This window comes from Dipodomys ordii, unplaced genomic scaffold, assembly GCF_000151885.1.
Source record: "Dipodomys ordii isolate 6190 unplaced genomic scaffold, Dord_2.0 Scaffold188, whole genome shotgun sequence".
Classification (NCBI taxonomy): Eukaryota; Metazoa; Chordata; class Mammalia; order Rodentia; family Heteromyidae; genus Dipodomys; species Dipodomys ordii.
In genome coordinates, this window is record NW_012267404.1 from 2,920,114 (window position 1) to 2,938,595 (window position 18,482).

The window sequence follows — 18,482 nt, forward strand, 5'->3', positions numbered from 1 at the left end:
CCCCCCGACAAAGCTGTAAAGTTCATTTGGAACATAGTGTCTTGTACATCTCATTGTTACAATGGGTCAACCTGTATCCTTATTTTGGCATTTTGTTCTTTCTCTCTCCCTCCTCAAATTAGAAAAATGAATATATAAGATGCAGGGCACCAGTGAAAATGGGAACATACAAAGAAACAAAAAAATCACATAGTACATTATAAATACATTAAAAACAACAGCAAGAAAGATAAAAAACCTCTTGTATCTATATCTTGGGGTTCATTTCCCTTACCATCAACTTATATGGACATATGTACATAGCTTTTGACCTTTTCAGCTTGTTCTAAACATATACTAGTTACTGCAAATAAGGGAAACCATGGGACCTATGTTTCTTTGGGCCTGGCTTACTTCACTTAATAGAATTTTTTCCAAGTCTTTCCATTTCCTAGCAAATGGAGAAGTGTCATTCTTTCTTATGGAAGCATAGAATTCCATTAGATAGATAGATAGATAGAGAGAGAGAGAGAGAGAGAGAGAGACCACATTTTCTTAGCTATGGTAAATAATGCTTTGATAAACATAATTGTGCTTGTAGCTTTGGTATGACTTTGTTTGTGACCGTTTGGGTAAATGCCCCAAAGTGGGATTGCTGGGTAGCTCTATGTAGAGTCTTTTGAGAAACCTCCATACTACTTTTCAAAGTGGCCAAAGAAGTTTACACTCCCACTTTGGCCACATCCTCTCCAGCCTCTGTTATTATTGGATTTCTTGATTATAGCTAGTCTAACTGGGATGAAGTAGAATCTCAATGTTGTCTTGATTTGCATTTCTTTTATGGCTAGAGAAGTTGAGTATTTCTTCATGTGTCTATAGGCCATTCTTATTATATCGTCAGAGAAGTTTAAGTCTTTTAGCCCACTTATTAATCAGGCAGTTGTTTCATTGAGGAATTGTTGTTGGGGGATTTAATTTTTTGAGTTCTAAGTATATTTTAGATATGAGATCCTTTTCTGTTGTATGGCTAGTGAAGATCTCCCAATCCATGGGCTTTCTATTGATCTTGCAAGCTATGTCCTTTGCCATGCAGAACTGCCATGCAGTTTAATGCAATCCCATTTGTCCAACTTTTCTTTGTTTGTTGTGTTTCTGGCTCTTCATTAAGAAAAGTTCAGCCTGTGAAAAGAAGCCCTAGAATTTCTCTTATTCCTCCCTTCAATGTTTTCAGGGTGTTTGCTTTAACCTCAAGGTCTTTGATCCATTTGGAGTTGATTCTGGTACAGGGTGATATATAAGGATCCAGCTTTAATTTTCTACAGGTGTTTAACCAATTTTGCCAACATCATTTACTGAAGAAGCTGTCATTCTGTCATACTATTTTTTGGCTCCCTTATCGAAGATTAAGTGGCCATAGGTCTATGGGTTCTTTACTGGGTCTTCAGTTCTATTCCAATGGTTTTCAGGTCTGTTCTTGTGCCAGTACCAAGCTGTTTTGATTACTATGGCTTTGTAGTAGAGCTTGAAATTTGGTATTGATATTCCTCCAGGACTGTTCTTTCTGATAAGTATTGTTTTTGCTATTCAGAATCTTTTATTGGTCCATATGAATTTTTGGGTTGCTTCTTCATTGAAGAATGAGGTTGGATATTTATAGGTATCACATTGAATTTGTAGATAGCCCTTGGCAGTATTGCCATTTTCATGATGTTAATCCTCCCAATCCAGGACCATGGGAGGTTTTTCCACTTCCTTAGTTCTGATTTAATTTCCTTTTTCAGATTTTTAAAGTTGTCATTGTAGAGGTCCTTCACTTCTTTAATTAACTCCTAGGTAGTCGGGGGTGGGGGGTGGGGGAAACTATTACAAAAAGAGTTACTTTCCTGATTTCAGCCATGCTCTTTTCATTGTTGGCATACAGAAAAGCCATTGTTGTTGTTGTTGTTGTTTTTGGTTGGTTGTGGGACTTGAACTCTGGGCCTGAGTGCTGTTCCTCAGCTCCTCAGCTCAAGGCGAGCACGCTACCACTTGAGCCACGGTGCCACTTCTGGTTTTTTCTGCTTATATGGTGCTGAGGAATCGAACCCAGGGCCACATGCATTCAAGGCAAGTGTTCTACTACTGAGCCACCTTCCCAGCCCAAGCCACTGATTTTTGAGGGTTAATTTTATACCCTGCTAATTTGCCAAAATTTAAAATCAGCTCGAATAATTTGGGAGTGTAGTCCATAGGCTTCTTTAAATAAAAGATGATGTCATCTGCAAGAATCGAGAGTTTTACTTCATCTTTTGTTATTTGGATCCCGTTTATGTTTGTATCTTGTCTTATTGCTCTAGCTAGGCATTCTAACACTAAACTGAAGAGAAATGGAGAAAGTGGACATCTTTGTCTTGTTCCTGAGTTTAGAGGAAATGCCTTTAGCTTTTTGTTATTAAGTATAATGCTGGCTGTACGTTTGTCATATTATATTGAGGAATGTTCCATGGATTCCTAGTTTTTCCAGAGCTTCCATCATAAAAGATGTTTGATCTTTTCAAATACTTTTTCTGCATCTATTGAGATAAGCATGTGGTTCTTATCCTTCCTCTTGTTGATGTGATGAATTATATTAATTGATTTGTGTATATTGAATGAGCTTTGCATCCCTGAAATGAATTCTGTTTGATAATGGTACATGAATTTTTTTATGAGTTGTTGAAGCCGATTGGCCAAGATTTTATTGAGAAGTTTTGCATCGATGTTCATCAAAGAAATGGGTCTACAGTTCTCTCTTTGATGAGTCCCTGCCTGGTTTTGGGATGAGTATTACTAAGGCTTCATAGAGAGTTTGGTAGTGAACTTTCACTTTCAATTTCATTGAAGATTTGGAGGAGTATTGGTGTGAGTTCTGCTTTGAAGGTCTTGTAAAATTTAGCTGTAAATCCATCCAGTCCTGGGCTTTTCTTGGGTGGGAGATCTCTTATTGCTATTTCTATTTTGATGCTTGATATGGGTCTGTTAAGTTGATTTAAATCATCTTGGTTTAGTTTGGACATGTCAATATTATTAGAAATTCATCCATTTCTTCCAGATTCTCAAACTTATTATCCTAAATGTATTTGGTGACTAGATATTTAGAATTGTAATATTCTCCGCAAAGAGAGATCCCTTATTTAGTATGTAGCGACCTTCTTTATCTTTTGTTGCTAATTTTAATTTGAAGTCTATTTTATTTAGTATTAGGATTGCAACTTCCACCTGTTTATGGAGGCCATTTACTTGGTAGATTTTATACCAGCCTATCACTTTCAGAATATCTTTGTTTTTGTGGGCAAGGTGTGTCTCTTGAAGGCAGAAGATAGAAGGATCTTACTTTTTGATCCAATCTATGTCGCTTAATTGGAGACATAAGTCAATTAATATTGAGAATTAGGACTGAGAGGTGTTTGGTAGTTCCTGCTGCGTTATCTACTTTCTTGGGGGCTGTGCCAACTGGATTCTTCCTATGATTCTTATATTCTCTGTTTGGGGGCTGTTTCTTGGCCTTTATTGTGCTCTTGTTGGTTTTCTAAGTGTAGGGCATCTTTAAGTATCTTTTGTAGGGCTGGTTTGGTGGAGATATATTGTTTCAATTTTTCTTTGCTGTGTCAGGTTTTTATTTATTCTTCTGTTATGAAGGAGATTTTAGCTGGATACAGTATTCTTGATTGATAGTTGTTTGTCTTTAGGATTGGCATACATCATTCCAGGCTTTTCTTGCTTTCACTGTCTCTGCTGAGAAAGCTGAAGTTATTCTGATTGGTTTCCCTTTAGAGGTGATTGATCTTTTCTTCCTGATAGCTTTAAGGATCCTTTCCTTGGTCTTATTTGATCCTGTGTGGATTGCAATGTTTCAGTGGGATGTCCTGTCCTGGTCTGGTATATTTGGGGTTCTAAAGGCTTCTTGTATCTGAATGGGCCTATCTTTTTGCAAGTTTGGGAAGTTCTCTGCTGGGATCCTCTTAAATAAATTTCCTAGACCTTTAACTTTTGTCTCTAGACCCTCCTCTACACTCATAAGCCTTAAATTAGGTCTTCTGATGGTATCTTCTAAATGTGGAACAGACCTATTGCATTTGCCTTCAATACTTATCTCATCTTTCTCTATAATGTCTAGGCTGTCTTCAATCCCAGGGATTCGATCTTCTCCATGGTCTAACCTACTGTCAAGACTTTCTACTTCGTTTTTCATTTCCTTTCCTTCTAATTGGTCAGCTTTAATAGCTTCAAATTCTTTGTTGGAGCTTTGTTTTAGATCTTCTATGGACTTCTTTAACTCCTTAATTTGGTTTTTATTCTCCATTCCTTTAGTTGGTTGGTTATAGTTTCACTGGAGTCCCTATCCTCCTGTTGGGCTGCATTCAGGATTCCCTTTGTGGCCTCCATGGATTCCTCCAGCTTTCTGTTTGCGGATCTTTGTTTATTCTCATCTCACTCATGCAATTTTTCTGTTAGCTTTCTCACACTCACAAAATTCCTGTATTAATCTTTGGTTAGCCTCATCATGCTCCTGCATTTCCCTATTACCCTCACACAGAGACCTTTGCAGGCTTCAATCTCTTCATTCAGCATGCTTACCAGTAGTGTTTATAGAGCCTTTTGGAACTCTCCTCTGGATTATTCATCAACTGCTTTGTTGTCTGTTTATCATGAGTGGGAATTGTGATTCCTGGACTTGTCTTTTTTTGTGCTTTTCCAACTTGTTCTGCCCATTTGGGTATGAAAGCAAGAACATTTTTTTCAAGGCAATTATCAACCACAGCCCTGTAGTTGCACTGATTGTTTGAAGCAGTTAAAATGAGTACAAATACAATCTAGTTAAATAGATACAATCTAGTTCAACAACAGCTAGGGATCAATGGACTAAGAAAGTCAAAGAGGGAGTTAGCAGACCAGAAATTAATAGGTTTAGGAAGAATTGTGGGGAGAAAATAAGATTAGAGAATGTGGGAGCAAAAAGGAGAGAGGGAATTTAACCAAGACCTAATTTCAGAGAGAGGAAAAGGGTAGAAATAAAGAAGAGACATAAAGAAAAAAGGAAAAATTTAAAAATTTAAAATAAAAATATAAAAAAATAAACACTTAAAAGTATATAAGTATTAAGAAATAATACTACAATTAAAGGGGTTAAAGCTGAGAGTTTGTGAACTGAGTAATCTATATCTGAATTAAGTATACATACAATGAAGTATAAGGTCTAATAATCGAAGACAAGCATATATCTGGGGATGAACAGAACAGGAATTAAGTCATGCAAAAAAAAAAACCCAAAAAGGACCAAAATGGAAAAGAGTAAAATAATTAAATACACACACACACACATACACACACCCCTAAAATAATGATGAAAAAAATAGAAAAGTAAAAAATTTTAATTAGATAGAAACAAGAATTCTTCGATTTTTTTGAGGGGAGGGGGCGGTGGGATCTTGTGTCTCCCCTGTGTCTGTAGTCTTGGTGGAGTCTTGGTTTGCTTGTGGTATTTGGTTTTCCTGTGGCTTGATTGTTTTCTTAAGTCAGTTTGTTTGAGCAGGTAGGCAGCTCTGCCTTATCCAGGACTTTGTGATCCTCCCAGTGGGAGGGAGATCTGTTTTGAGTATCGCAAAAGAGGGAGATGGCTCTTTCCTCTAGCTTGGAGTTGCTGTGATGAGGCTAGGTTGTGGCAGGGTTGAAGCTTATCAGCAATCAGTAGCTTTTCCTTGAGGGGCTAGCTCTTGAGACATACAGCCCAGCCTGAAGCCATTCTCAGGAATTATGTTTACTGAGTTTCAATTGTTTTTCTTTTACCCCTCCTGGTGCTGGGTCTGCTGCCTGTGCTGCAGTGGGGAAGGTCAGCCTCTGGCTCCATTTACCCAGTGAAGAGAGTCACTCCTCCATAGGTGGAGCTTCCTCGGCCTGGGAAGTGCAACTTTTCCCTGTGTGTAGCTGAGCCCTGCAGGTCAGGTTCCTTCCAAGGTCTGAGTTACATGCTAGCTGCTCTGGCTGTGTCTGTGTCAGTATCACAGTTGGAGTTCTTCTCTCATGGTGGAGGAGGGGCTACCTTCCCACCACTACTCGTGAGGAGTGAGGCTGTCTTGGGGATACTCACACTTTTCCCTTGGTGTCCAGGCATCCTTGATCTGTGACTGTCTGTGGTCAGCAGGATGAAGATTTCTGTTCTTTGTCAGTTTTTGCTGGTGATCAATAGAATCTGTTCACACACCACCTCTGGCACCTTTGTCCCAGGCTCTCTTTTTGATATAGTGGCCACAGTAGCAGCCGCCCCCACCACCGCAGACACAGGAGTGCTTGAATCTGTCTCCTTAACCAATATCCCTGGTTTTTTTCTCTCTAACTAAACTTTCTGTACTATGGTTGCGTACTTGGTGTGACTATCCTTGGACTTTTCACTGGAACATTTAAACTGTTTTCTATGCAAGAGCTTGTTTATCCCCCAGCTTTGCCTAGGCCATCTTCCTCCAGACTCTACCTTTAGCATTTTCACAAGAAATACTTAGCATATGTAAATTTTTGACACAAGATGTTAAATTGGAATAAGGACTCATGCCTGTAATCCTACTACTCAAGAGGCTGAAATCTGAAGATCAAAGTTTGAAGCCAGCTTCATACCAATTTAACCAGCAAGAAGTGGAATGTTCAAGTGGTTTAGCACTAACCTTGAGCAAAAATGCTCTAGGACAACACCCAAGGCCTAAGTTCAAGCTCAAGACCATCAACATCATCAATAAAAAAGATGATTGCAAAATTTACTTGAGACTTGTAATGCCCTAATTTTCCTACTTTATCACTCGATTTTCTTATCCTGTAAAAATTAGAGAAAATATAGTTATTAGTGGCTTAAATGAGTGGTGAGTTTCATGATTTCAAATACAGAGTCACAGTACCATATCAGTGAGAATAGAGACAACACAGTAGCCCTGAAACCCTGGGCTCAACTACTGTCACCCCTGCCATGTCATTGTGCATTTCTCTTAGTGCTTTACTCTCCAGGTTTATGCGAGATAGTGTAGATTCACTATAATCACATGTGCTGGTAAATATCCAATCCTAGGAACAGAAAAATCTGAAGGAACCATCAGAATTTACTACTGAAGGTTTGACAATTGCTGCATTGGATTTATTTGGTGCTGGGACAGAAACGACAAGCACAACACTGAGATACTCCCTGCTGCTCCTGATGAAGCACCCCCACGTCACAGGTAGGTGAATTTCAGGAAAACATGGGTAAGATGCTGGTAGAGATTTGAAGATATGTCTCACAATTCAACATCCCATGCTACCAGCTGTAATCAAAGAGAAGTGATGAGAACAAAGCAGTAGGAAAAACAATAAGATTCTTCTTTGGTGTCTTGATTTTATAGAAGGTAATTATTAGAAAACAGTTCTAGCATAAATTGATTTTAGACCAGAAATTCCAGTTTTTACAAGAGGTAAATTCATCTATATACTTTTCCTTATTCTAACAATTTTAACGCTGCCAAAGGCCAAGAGAATTCTTGTCCCTATGCATCAGGAGAAGTACTAGAACTTAATGAGGCTGTCTGAGATAAATTCCATTCCAAAACAGAGACTCATTAGGAAGGTATTACTGAGACAGAAGCCATACTTGAATGAATTGTAAAATTTCAGAAATCTATTTAGAAAAAACTTAAGTCTGATAAAGTTAGAATTTCACAAGGACATTTGTATTTTTTTTATCTTTTACAATGTTATTTTATATTTAAAGATTTTTACTTGGGAAACACTGTGTTAAGATTTAGGAAATAATGATAAAATAGTTTCAAATAAGGATTAGTCCTCTGAGGGGAAAAAGTAGGAAAATAGTAAACAGAAGAAGTCTTTACCAAAAATCTGACCTTCAGAGTATATGTAATTGTGATGAAATAACTGAGCCAGACACATGATGCTTTCACATGAATGTTATAGCAAGAAAAGTTCAGATAAAAGCAAAACCAAGTTACAACTCTAAAATTCCCATTAAGTTTAGAAATAGCAGGTGTCACTGGGCACCAGGGGTTCACATCTGTAATCCTGGCTACTCAGACCTGAGGATTTAGGTTCAAAAGCCAGCCCTGATAGGAAAGTCCATGAGACTCTTCTCTCCAATTAAGCACAAGAAAACCAGATGGGACACTATGGCTCAAATGGCAGATCACTTGCCTTGAGCAGAAGAGCTCAAGGACATTGCCCAGGCCCAGAATTCATGTCCCATGACAGAAGAAATGCAGGAAGGAAGGAAGGAAGGAAAGAAGGAAGGAAGGAAGGAGAGAAGGAAGGAAGGAAGCAAGGAAGGTAGGAAGGATGGAAGGACGGAAAGAAGGAAGGAAGGAAGGAAGGAAGGAAGGAAGGACGGACAAGTGTCAAAGAAGATAGAAAAAGAATTTAACAAACAGACTCTCCATGCTCAAATTCTCACCACAGCTTCCACTCATCAGGTGTAAAGAAAGGTTGTCTCTCTAGAGAAATTTGAACCTGCAAAACTCTGTACTCAGAAATTTTGGGTAAAGACAGTGAAATGTAAAGATGAGTGGCCCAGTAAAGCCCTCTTGTTGTTTATATTGCATAAGTTTCTATTTCTCTTGATTCCTGAAATTGATCAGCAAAGTACATCCTCCAGAATGAAGAACTTTAAGAACTTCCATTTTTACCAATTTGATAGAAAATTATCTCCAAGTGTCGAGCAGAACAAAGGGAATGGAAACATCCACTCTGCATAAGTTGTAGCATTCCAGAATACCAGGATTAGAAAGATCATCACAACTTTCTGAAAGACACAACTAGGTCACATGTAAAGAGAAGGTGAAGATTGTATCAGAAATCTTAAGAGTAACAACGACCTATGTATTGATGAGAAAGGGTGGGAGAGTTAGACTTCCCTATCAGCCATAAACTTCATACCCCATTTTCTCTTTTTTCTCAAAGTACCATATAACATATTTCATTCAGTTATCTAAAGCCAAGACAAAGAAAATCATGGACTCTAGAAACTGGGACAGAAAGGTCATGGGGTGTTCTGAGACTGTCACTGAGGCTGCTAGAAGCTCACCTTAGGAAACACCCACATGAGAACAAACCAGAAACCAACGATGCAAGGAGGGAGCGGAGACACTGGGAATGAGAGACATGACCAAGAGTCTGATTCTCCACTTACTGACTATGTATTGCTAGACATTTCAAACACCTCTTCGTGTACTTGCAAATAATTCTAACTCAGGAAATGGAAAAATCATGAACTGATATGGAAGACAAGAGAAGGACAATAAATGGAAAACAATCTTAGTTTCCACCCAGGGAACAATATTTCTGTAGCCAGAATGATTAATACTGGTTTAAAACCTCAAATACTATATCTAGTATATCATTGTTAATGAAGTGAGGAGAAATGTGGATATGTAGCACCATGTATCTATTTATAAATGTGGCTAAATATATGAGATTGAGATGTAAATGTAAATTTTTATTTCACATATTAAGAAATCAATAAATACTCTCTAAAAGTGATTTTTAAAAAGCCCAAATGGGCACCAGTGACTCCTGCCTGTAATCCTACCTACTCAGGAGGCTGAGATCTGAGGATTGTGGTTTGCAGCCAGCCCAGACAGGAAAGTTCGTGATACTCTTATCTCCAAAAACTACTCAGAAAAAGCCAGAAGTGATACTGGTGGCTCAAGTGGTAGAGGTTCAAGGACATAACTGAGGCTCTTAGTTCAAGCCCCAAAACAAGAAAAAGAAAAGAAAAAGAAAGCATCATTATTTAGAAACCTGAGGATAATTTTCCGAAGCAGATCCTAGGATGCCCAATATGGCGATCATTAGAAAGTGATTGGATAATGGAGGTATTACTGCACATTGCTCATATGCATTCATGAACACACACACTATTTGTATGTTAAAAAATAAAAAATAATACTTCTTTCCTATTTTTCTTTGAGAACTATCATTTCTTCCTCTGCATTTTATTATTGTACCTTAAGTGTATATTTAATACTGTTACTTCCATATCTGCATACAATATTTTTTTCTATTATCATTAAGTTGTTGTTCAAGGGGTTTCAAGTTAATACATCAATTCCTGAGTTACAATGCATCTTGATCAATGTCACTCCTTATAATGTACTTCATTAATGTTTTTACTTATGTTGTCTATTTTTAAAATATACTCTTACTATACTCATATCAATTATGGAAGCTAAATTCTCTTTTTAAGACACACCATTTTTTCTATAAATTAATAGAAATTGAAAATAATGTTATGGTAAAATCATCTCTTATCCTATTTTATGTTAAAATTTGGTTTAAATATATTATATTTTGCTATATATATAGCAAAAATATTTCTGAACTAGAACAAAATGGGAATATTTCATTAATATCTTAAAAGTCATACTATTGTCTTAGAGCCATTTATTTTATTGTGTAGTCCATGAATTATTGTTCATATTTGTGGAGATTAGTGAAATCTAGAGATATAAGTGAAGATAATAATGTCCTCAAAAATATACTTTTATTATTAATATTTTATTTCTTTTATTTTGTAATGTCTTATTATAAGTATGTAGTACCTATAGTAACATACTTCTTCTATGTCAAATAAAGGTATTTTACTTCAATATATAAAGTATATTACATGTACATTAATAGTCTTTTTGTTTTTTTAACAAGAAGCTAAACTTTATGGATATATTAATACATTATAAGGCTACTTAGTAGAAGACTTATGTGAGCATATACTGAAGTATTAATATTCCATGGGGCACGTATTTTTTACATCAAATCTTGTTCAGACACATTATCACAATTTATGAAGCACTGACTTACTGTGATCAATGTGTCACTTTCCTCCTGTTCCGCCATTTCTTATTATGTCTCACCAGCTAAAGTGAAGGAAGAGATTGACCATGTGATTGGCAGGCACCGCAGCCCCTGCATGCAGGACAGGAGCCAAATGCCCTACACAGATGCTGTTATGCATGAGATCCAGAGATACATTGATCTCCTACCCCTAAGCCTGCTCCATGCGGTAACCCGTGATGTTAAGTTTAGAGACTACATCATTCCCAAGGTGAGTTTGTTTCTTGACTGCTGAGCCTCCATAGGAAACCTGAGTTCCTGAGTTCATTCTGAGATTCCTCTCCTGGACACCACATGAGAGAGGTGGCAAAATCTCACAGTTCGCTACTCAGGAGAATTTGTGTTATAGAAGGTTTGGGTTGTATATCTATGCAATAATATCCCTGGCATATGGCACTGTGAATTTTCCAATTTTGTTCTGCCCCTTAAATTCTTTTGTTTTGGGGTGGTCCTTCCTATTGGCTATTTTGTATTTGTATTGCATTTTATTTTTAATTTGTATTTTGTATTGGCTTTTGTATTTCCAAATGAATGTTACAAGTATATTTTTATCAAGTTCCCAAAATGCTCAACTGGAATGTTTGTCATGACACAGTAAAATTTTAGATAAATTTGGGGGAAACTGGACTTCTTCAATTCATGAATAAGTTATGCTCCCAATTGTCCTATGTTTTACTTTACAAATAGTATTTTGTTTTCAATAGAGTGGCTTTCAAATATTTTCATTGACTTTTTCAAAATACTGAGTGTTTTGATTGTTATTATTCTTTTTCAGGGGTGAAGTGGGTCTTGGGGTTCGAGCTTTGGGCTGGGACTGTGTCTTGGAACTCTTTTTGCTCAAGGCTGGCGCTCTACCACTTTCAGCCACAGCACCATTTCCAGTTTTCTGGTAGTTAACTGGAGATAAGAATCTCATGGACTTTTCTACCTAGCTGGCTTATAACCACGATCCTCAGATCTCAACTTCATAAGAAGCTAGAATTACAAGTGTAAGAGACCACTGCCCCATTTGAGTCTTACTCATTTTATGGTGCCTTTGCTATACTTTTTACATAATATGTAGAAATATAATTAGTTATTCTGATGACATCATAATAAGTAAACTCATGAAATTTATTAGACATTACTAGTGATTTACCTGCAGATTTATTTGGAATTTTAGAGTGCATTACCATAATATCTGGGTTAATATTTTTATGCTGGCTTTTCCAATTCTTGTGTTTATAAATTTGATTTGCTGAATTTTTGCACTGCAGCCAGGATGGTGTAAATAAGGTCAGTGATGGTGGTAATCTTTGCTTTATTTATGATTGGCAGAAAAAAATTCAAGCTTGATATTACACTGTCAAGTTTGGTATCTTTAGTAGATTTTGGGAGAGGTTTTTTAAAAAATTTTAGGGAAGTTTACCCTATATTTTTATGTATGAATTTTGAACATAATTACATTTATGTTTTGAATGAGATCATTTCTCTGTAATGATTCTTCTTTTTATAGTTTTTATTATAATACTGATGTGCAAAGAAGTTACAGTTACACAAGTCAGATAGAGTACATTTCTTCTTGGACAATGTCACTCCTTCCCTGGCTGTCTCCCAGTTTTTCCTTTCCAACTCCACCCACAAGTTGTACAGTTTATTTTCAACAGAATGTCTATTGAGCTACATTGTTACATTTGTTTACCCTTTGTCCCTCCATTTCTGTGCACCTCCTTACACTACCAAAGACAGGTAAAGAAACAAAATCAAGAGAAAAGAAAACAAAAACAGCAAAAAGACCAAAACTCTTGTTTTCATTTCATGCAGTTCATTCCAATAAATATTACTTTCTACAATCAGATGCACGTAGACATCGAGCCCTTTGTGCTCCTCTCCTAAAAGTATCCGTCTGTGGTCTCACTGTATGTGTATCCCTAGGATTCTTCTTTTTATATGTTTAAAATTTTAAGCAACGTTCTGGCTTAGGCAGCACATACACTAAAATGAGAACAATACAGAGAAGATTGGCATGGCACTTCTATAAGGAGGACACTCAGGGGCTGGGAAGTTGGCTCAGTGGTAGAGAGCTTGCCTTGCATGCCTGAGGCCCTGGGTTCAATTCCTCAGCACCACATAAGCAAAAAAGTAAAAAGCCGGGAGTGGTGCTGTGGCTCAAGTGGTAGAGCGCTAGCCTTGAGCTAAAGAGCTGAGGGACAGCGCCCAGGCCCAGAGTTCAGGCCCCACGACCAGACCCCCCCCCAAAAAAAGGAGGACACTCAGATTTGTGAAGCATTCCATATTTTTATCAAAACAAATACCAGAAAATGGAAACATTGGAGTAGGGACAAATGAGGGCACAGGAATGGAGGAAGGAAGGGTGAGCAAATGCAGTCACTGTATTCTAGATGGGTATTCGTAGACTTTCCATTACTTTATTACCTCCTTGCTTTTAAGATTTCTGCTGTTGAGAAATCTGGTGTTATGCTGATGGGCTTGCCACCATAGAAGACTCATTGTGTTTCTTTAGAGAGATTCTTTTCTGATATGAGCTGTTAGCTGTCCTAAAGTCCTCCTGTATCTGGATTGCTAAAGATTTAGGAAATATTCTCCAATTATTTTACTGAATATTTTCTTATTCCTTTAGCATGGGCCTCTTCTTCTTTCTCTAGCCTATTTCATATGTTTAATCTTTCAAGTTTCCCAGATGGCTTTGTATGCTTTCTTCATTCTTCTTTACTTTTCACCTAGTTCTTCATCTGACTATTCTAATATATCTACTTTGCCCTTGAGCCATGATATTCTGTTTTCAATTTGATCTACTCTTCGTCATTGAGTTTTTTACTTGATTTATTTAGTTTTTCATTTCCAAAATCTTACATTAATTTCTAAAGATTTTTATGTCTTTGTTGAAGTCCTTGTTGATATATTGCATTGTTTGTCTTATTTATTCAGCTGTTTATTTGTATTATGTTTGAATATACTCATATTTTTATATATGTCTTTATTAATTTTAGCGGTCATTCTTATAGTTTTGTTTTTGAGATCTTGGGGTCTTCATCTTCTTCTTCAATACCCTTTGCATCTATTGCTATAGAATTGTTAAATGTTAGACATACATGCCGTTTTTTATGTTTTCTGTGTTGCTATTCATCAGATATGAAGCCATTTTCTTGATTGAAATTCTTCATCACCTTTAGGACAGAAGATTGAACTAAGTGATTTTCATTGTATATGTCACTCTATAACTATTTTGTATTTGTTGTTCATGGAACTTAAACTCAGGGCCTGGATGCTGTCCCTGACCTTCTTTTGCTCAAATCTAGTGCTCTAACACTTTTAGCCAAAGCACTACTTCCAGTTTTCTGGTGGTTAATTGGAGATAACTGCGCATGATAACTTTGAACTACAATCCTTCAATCTCAGCATCTAGTGTAGTTAGGATTATAGGTATGAGCTGCATATATATATATATATATATATATGCATACATATATATATAAACTATAACTTAGCTTAGCTTCTTGGTGTATGTTGTTTCCAGGGCACAAACATATTGACATCATTGACATCTGTGCTGCACGACCCCAAGGAATTCCCCAATCCAGACAAGTTTGACCCTGGCCACTTTCTGGATAAAAGTGGAAACTTTAAGAAAAGTGATTACTTCATGCCATTCTCAACAGGTAATAAAATTTCATTCCATATCTCAAGATACCTTTGGGGGGAAGGATGTCAGTTGGAACCTATATAAAGCCTCCTTGGGGCTGGTGCATTTACCCTAAACTCATGATTAGGAGCAGCACTCTCAATGCCCATGCACTTTCCTTGTTCATGTTGCATCTTCACTGTTTGGCGCTTCAGTTTCTCTGTGCATTTCTTTCAAGTTCAACAAGTAAAGCAAGCAAAACTAGCAAACTTTCTTTACCTATATCATAATGATCTTTTCCTAAACAGTGGGTACACTCACAACGAGAAAGATGATTTCATCACGGGCGTCTCCCACATCTTTTTGTGGCATTTGTCACCTCCAGGCTCCTCTAAGGAATGATTGACTCCCAAAAGGCACAGAAGAGTACCAAAGGAGAGCAAGGGAAGATAGGATTTGAGGGGGGAGAATTAGCCCATTTGTCACTTTCTTGTACCCCAATATTAAACAGAAAATGGACTAAGAAACATTCTAAGACATTGGGTACTTCAAACAGGACAGATAGTAGACAGAAGACACAGCAGAACATTTTTAAGTCAGTCATGAAGCACAAGAATAAAACATTTACTCTCAACCAAGAGTGTCAGAAAGTGTCACATAATCTTATGAACATATCAGGAACCTGTGTCAGATATCCCACAATGATAACAGAGCACTCTGTTCTTCTTTTGATTTAAAACATGTGTCTTGGATATTGTATCTCCACGCTGTAGTATGTGTGCTGTGTGTCTGGCCAAGGAGGAGCCTTCCTTCACTGACGCTGTGACTTTTTGTCTTTTTTGTTTGTTTGTTCAATTATTTTGATTTTTTTTTGTTTTTGTTGGTTGTGGGAGTTTGACCTGAGGGCCAGGGTGCTATCTCTGACTTTTTTGCTCAGAGCTAGAAGTTTGAGCCACAGCTCCACTTCTGGTTTTCTGGTGGTTAATTTAAGATAAGAGTCTCACCCACTTTCTTACACAGGCTCACTTCTAATCACAATCCTCAGATCTCAGCCTTCTGAGTAGCTAGGTTTGGAGGCATGAGCCACTGGCACCCAGCTAATAATGTAACCTTTGACATCTGTTTTACATCTGTCATTTAGAAACCATGGGGAAAGGCAGCAATCTCTCTTCAAAAATTCACTTTTTTACACAGAGGCAAACATTTTAAACAATGAGAAAATTATGCTTTCAAATGATTTTGAGCATCAATGAAAATCTGATTATGATATTTGGGAAAGTTAAGGCAAGATTTCATTGCCTGAAAGGACTCAAAGAGTACAAAAAGGGACATGAAAAGTGCTCTGTGTATTGATGTGTATTCATTTTACAGTTTTGACATACTAGCATATTAGTAAATCAGCAGTAGGTAAGTATTAGCACATGGGGTGGTGAATAAGACTATTATAAAGCACAGGGGACTATAGATGTGACAGTGCAGTGACACAGGAAACCCTCCAAAATGGAGAATGGATCTTTCTGGATCTGGAGGGAGTGAGAAGATGTGAGAAGGGAGGACAGGAAAGTACTGTAGGCTGAGAAAATGGAAAGTTGGGATGTATTAAAATGTAAAAAGTGTTCATTGAGGAGCTGGAACGGTGGCTCAGTGGTAGAGTGCTTGCCTTGCATGCATGAGGCCCTGGGTTCTATTCCTCAGCACCACATGAGCAGAAAAAGCCAGAAGTGGCACTGTAACTCAAGTGGTGGGGCTCTAGCCTTGAAAGGGAGAGCTGCAGGTCAGCGCCCAGGCCCAGAGTTCAGGACTCACAACTGACCCCCCCAAAAGTGGCCATTGAATATTTTCCTGGAGACAGGCCACATAAGCAATAAGAATGTATTTTCTTAGAACATACAAAGTGTTTCATGGAAACCTGAACTCAACATTTTTATGAATAGAATAATGAAACCTTGATTAAAATTGTAACACATCAAAATCTATTATTATTTTAATTTCTCACCAACACTTCATAAGGAATTATTAGCATCACCATTTAATATATGAAGAAACTAGGTCTCCAATAGTTTAAGTAACTCAGCCACATGGGTACTTAGTGACAGAGTCAAGATTTGACTTCTGAGTTCACTGGGAAAGTAGTGCTTCTCACCACTACTTCCAAGTGATGAATTCCACTTGGAGTGTCAGGTAGGTCTATGTCTTCCAATCCTGCATATATATTACTCTATACATACAAAAGTTTGGAGGAAATCCCAAAGTATACAGTTACAGGCCTTCTTGGTAAGTAGAGATAATATGAAGAAAGAAGGAATGGGAATAGGTCTACAGGTTGAGGACAAACCATATTAAATCCTCATCTCAACCATGGGGAAAAATATGATTGGAAGCTTAGTTATATTCCAGAAATATGACTCCTCTCTTTAGTAGAGAACCTAACTGACTTAATAATTCAGCACCCTCCAAATTGGCATACAGAGAATGAGAAAAGGGAGAAAGGGAGAAGGGAAATTTTAAAAAGAGAATTTATCATGTAGAAATACTTAATAAAAGGTTAACATGAAGATGGTGATCTGTTTTTCTTTTAAATATAATTTAGTTTGGTATAGTTTGCCTTTGATGGTTTTAAAAACAGCATGTAAAAAAAGTAGCTCAAATGGGTTATCAACTCAAGATTCTTCTTTTGTAGCTTCCTGTGGTAGACTTACAGGTGTGCACTGCTATTCTCAGATTAAAAAAAATAGTTCAATGATGTAATAGTTAAGATTGCGTGTTAGTAGACAAATAGTCTGTCTTACCTGTGTTCCTCCATGCATCCATCTGCCATGCATTCAGTAATCTTTGAACAAAATATTGACACTTTCTTTTGTCAGTTACAAATACAATGTTTCATACTTTCACTCTTACATACATAGAGTCAGTTCTTGCTTTGACTTTTTTTTTTCAAAAATTTCAGGCAAACGAATTTGTGTTGGAGAAGGCCTGGCCCGCATGGAGCTGTTTTTATTCCTAACCACCATTTTACAGAACTTCAACCTGAAATCTCTCATGGATCCACAGGACCTCAATACCACTCCTGTTCTAAATGGGTTTATCTCTGTGCCACCATCATACCAGCTGAGCTTCATTCCAGTGTAAAGAAGAGCTCTGCTGTCTGGCTCCAGCTGTGCAGCAATCTGCAGTTCTCTCCTCTGAGCCATCACTCACCAACTTCCCCTGCCAGGGATGCTTTCCTGTCCTCCCTTCTCACATCTCCCCTCTCCCTCCAGATCCAGGAAGATCCATTCTCCATTTTGGATGGTTTCCTGTGTCATGGCACTGTCACATCTGTAGTCTCTTGTGTAATATAATAGTGTTATCAACACCCTACCCACATGATAATACTTCTCTAATGCTGATTTAGTAATATGCTAGTATGACAAAACAAAAAAATGATTACCATGTGACAACTCAGACTCCTTTCTCTTTATATTATCCATAATAAATATTACTTTTCATGCCTGAATCATTCTTGGACTGTCCTACTTCGTTCAAAATTCAGCAAAGCAATGAAACAAAATAGAGTGCCATGTTGTCCACATTACGGCAAGTACCGGGAATGGGAAGGGGAAGATGGCAGGAAAACTCTTTGGCTATGTCACCTGTTATATCTGGAGATGTGGATTCAATAAACAAAAGCAATGACCAGAAGCAGCTCCTCCTGGAAGAAGATACTGTGAGATGCAGAAACAAGAATAAACATTAAAGCCTAGGGTTCGTGTCTTTACTTTGGCATTAGTGTGAACACAAAATAAAAACTGGAAATATTCTTGTCAATTGATGTTTCCAATTGAAAGCCAGATATGGCTTTATGTTTTTATATTACTAATCATCTGTTCTATTATGTTTATTGGTATACATCAATTGTAAGGTGCTTCCTACATGTGTACTATATACTTTGACCATGTCATTTTTTTCTTCATTTTTCATAGTCCTAAAGTTTAAATTCTGGGCCTGCCCATCTGACTCTCATATTGTAGAG

General features: G+C 37.3%; 1 protein-coding gene across 4 annotated transcripts in view; it reads left to right on the forward strand.

The window, feature by feature from the left end:
- Positions 1-17,599, forward strand: part of LOC105999366 (cytochrome P450 2C5-like) — a 26,463-nt gene extending 8,864 nt beyond the window's left edge. For 2 of the 4 annotated variants that reach the window (XM_013034344.1, XM_013034347.1), the window contains 4 exons: positions 7,049-7,196; positions 10,872-11,059; positions 14,366-14,507; positions 17,418-17,599. In XM_013034344.1, coding sequence (XP_012889798.1) covers positions 7,049-7,196; positions 10,872-11,059; positions 14,366-14,507; positions 17,418-17,599 — 660 coding nt within the window. The remainder of the gene's footprint in view (positions 1-7,048; positions 7,197-10,871; positions 11,060-14,365; positions 14,508-17,417) is intronic. The other 2 variants (XM_013034345.1, XM_013034346.1) reach the window with 2 other exon arrangements.
- Positions 17,600-18,482: the final 883 nt, after the last annotated feature.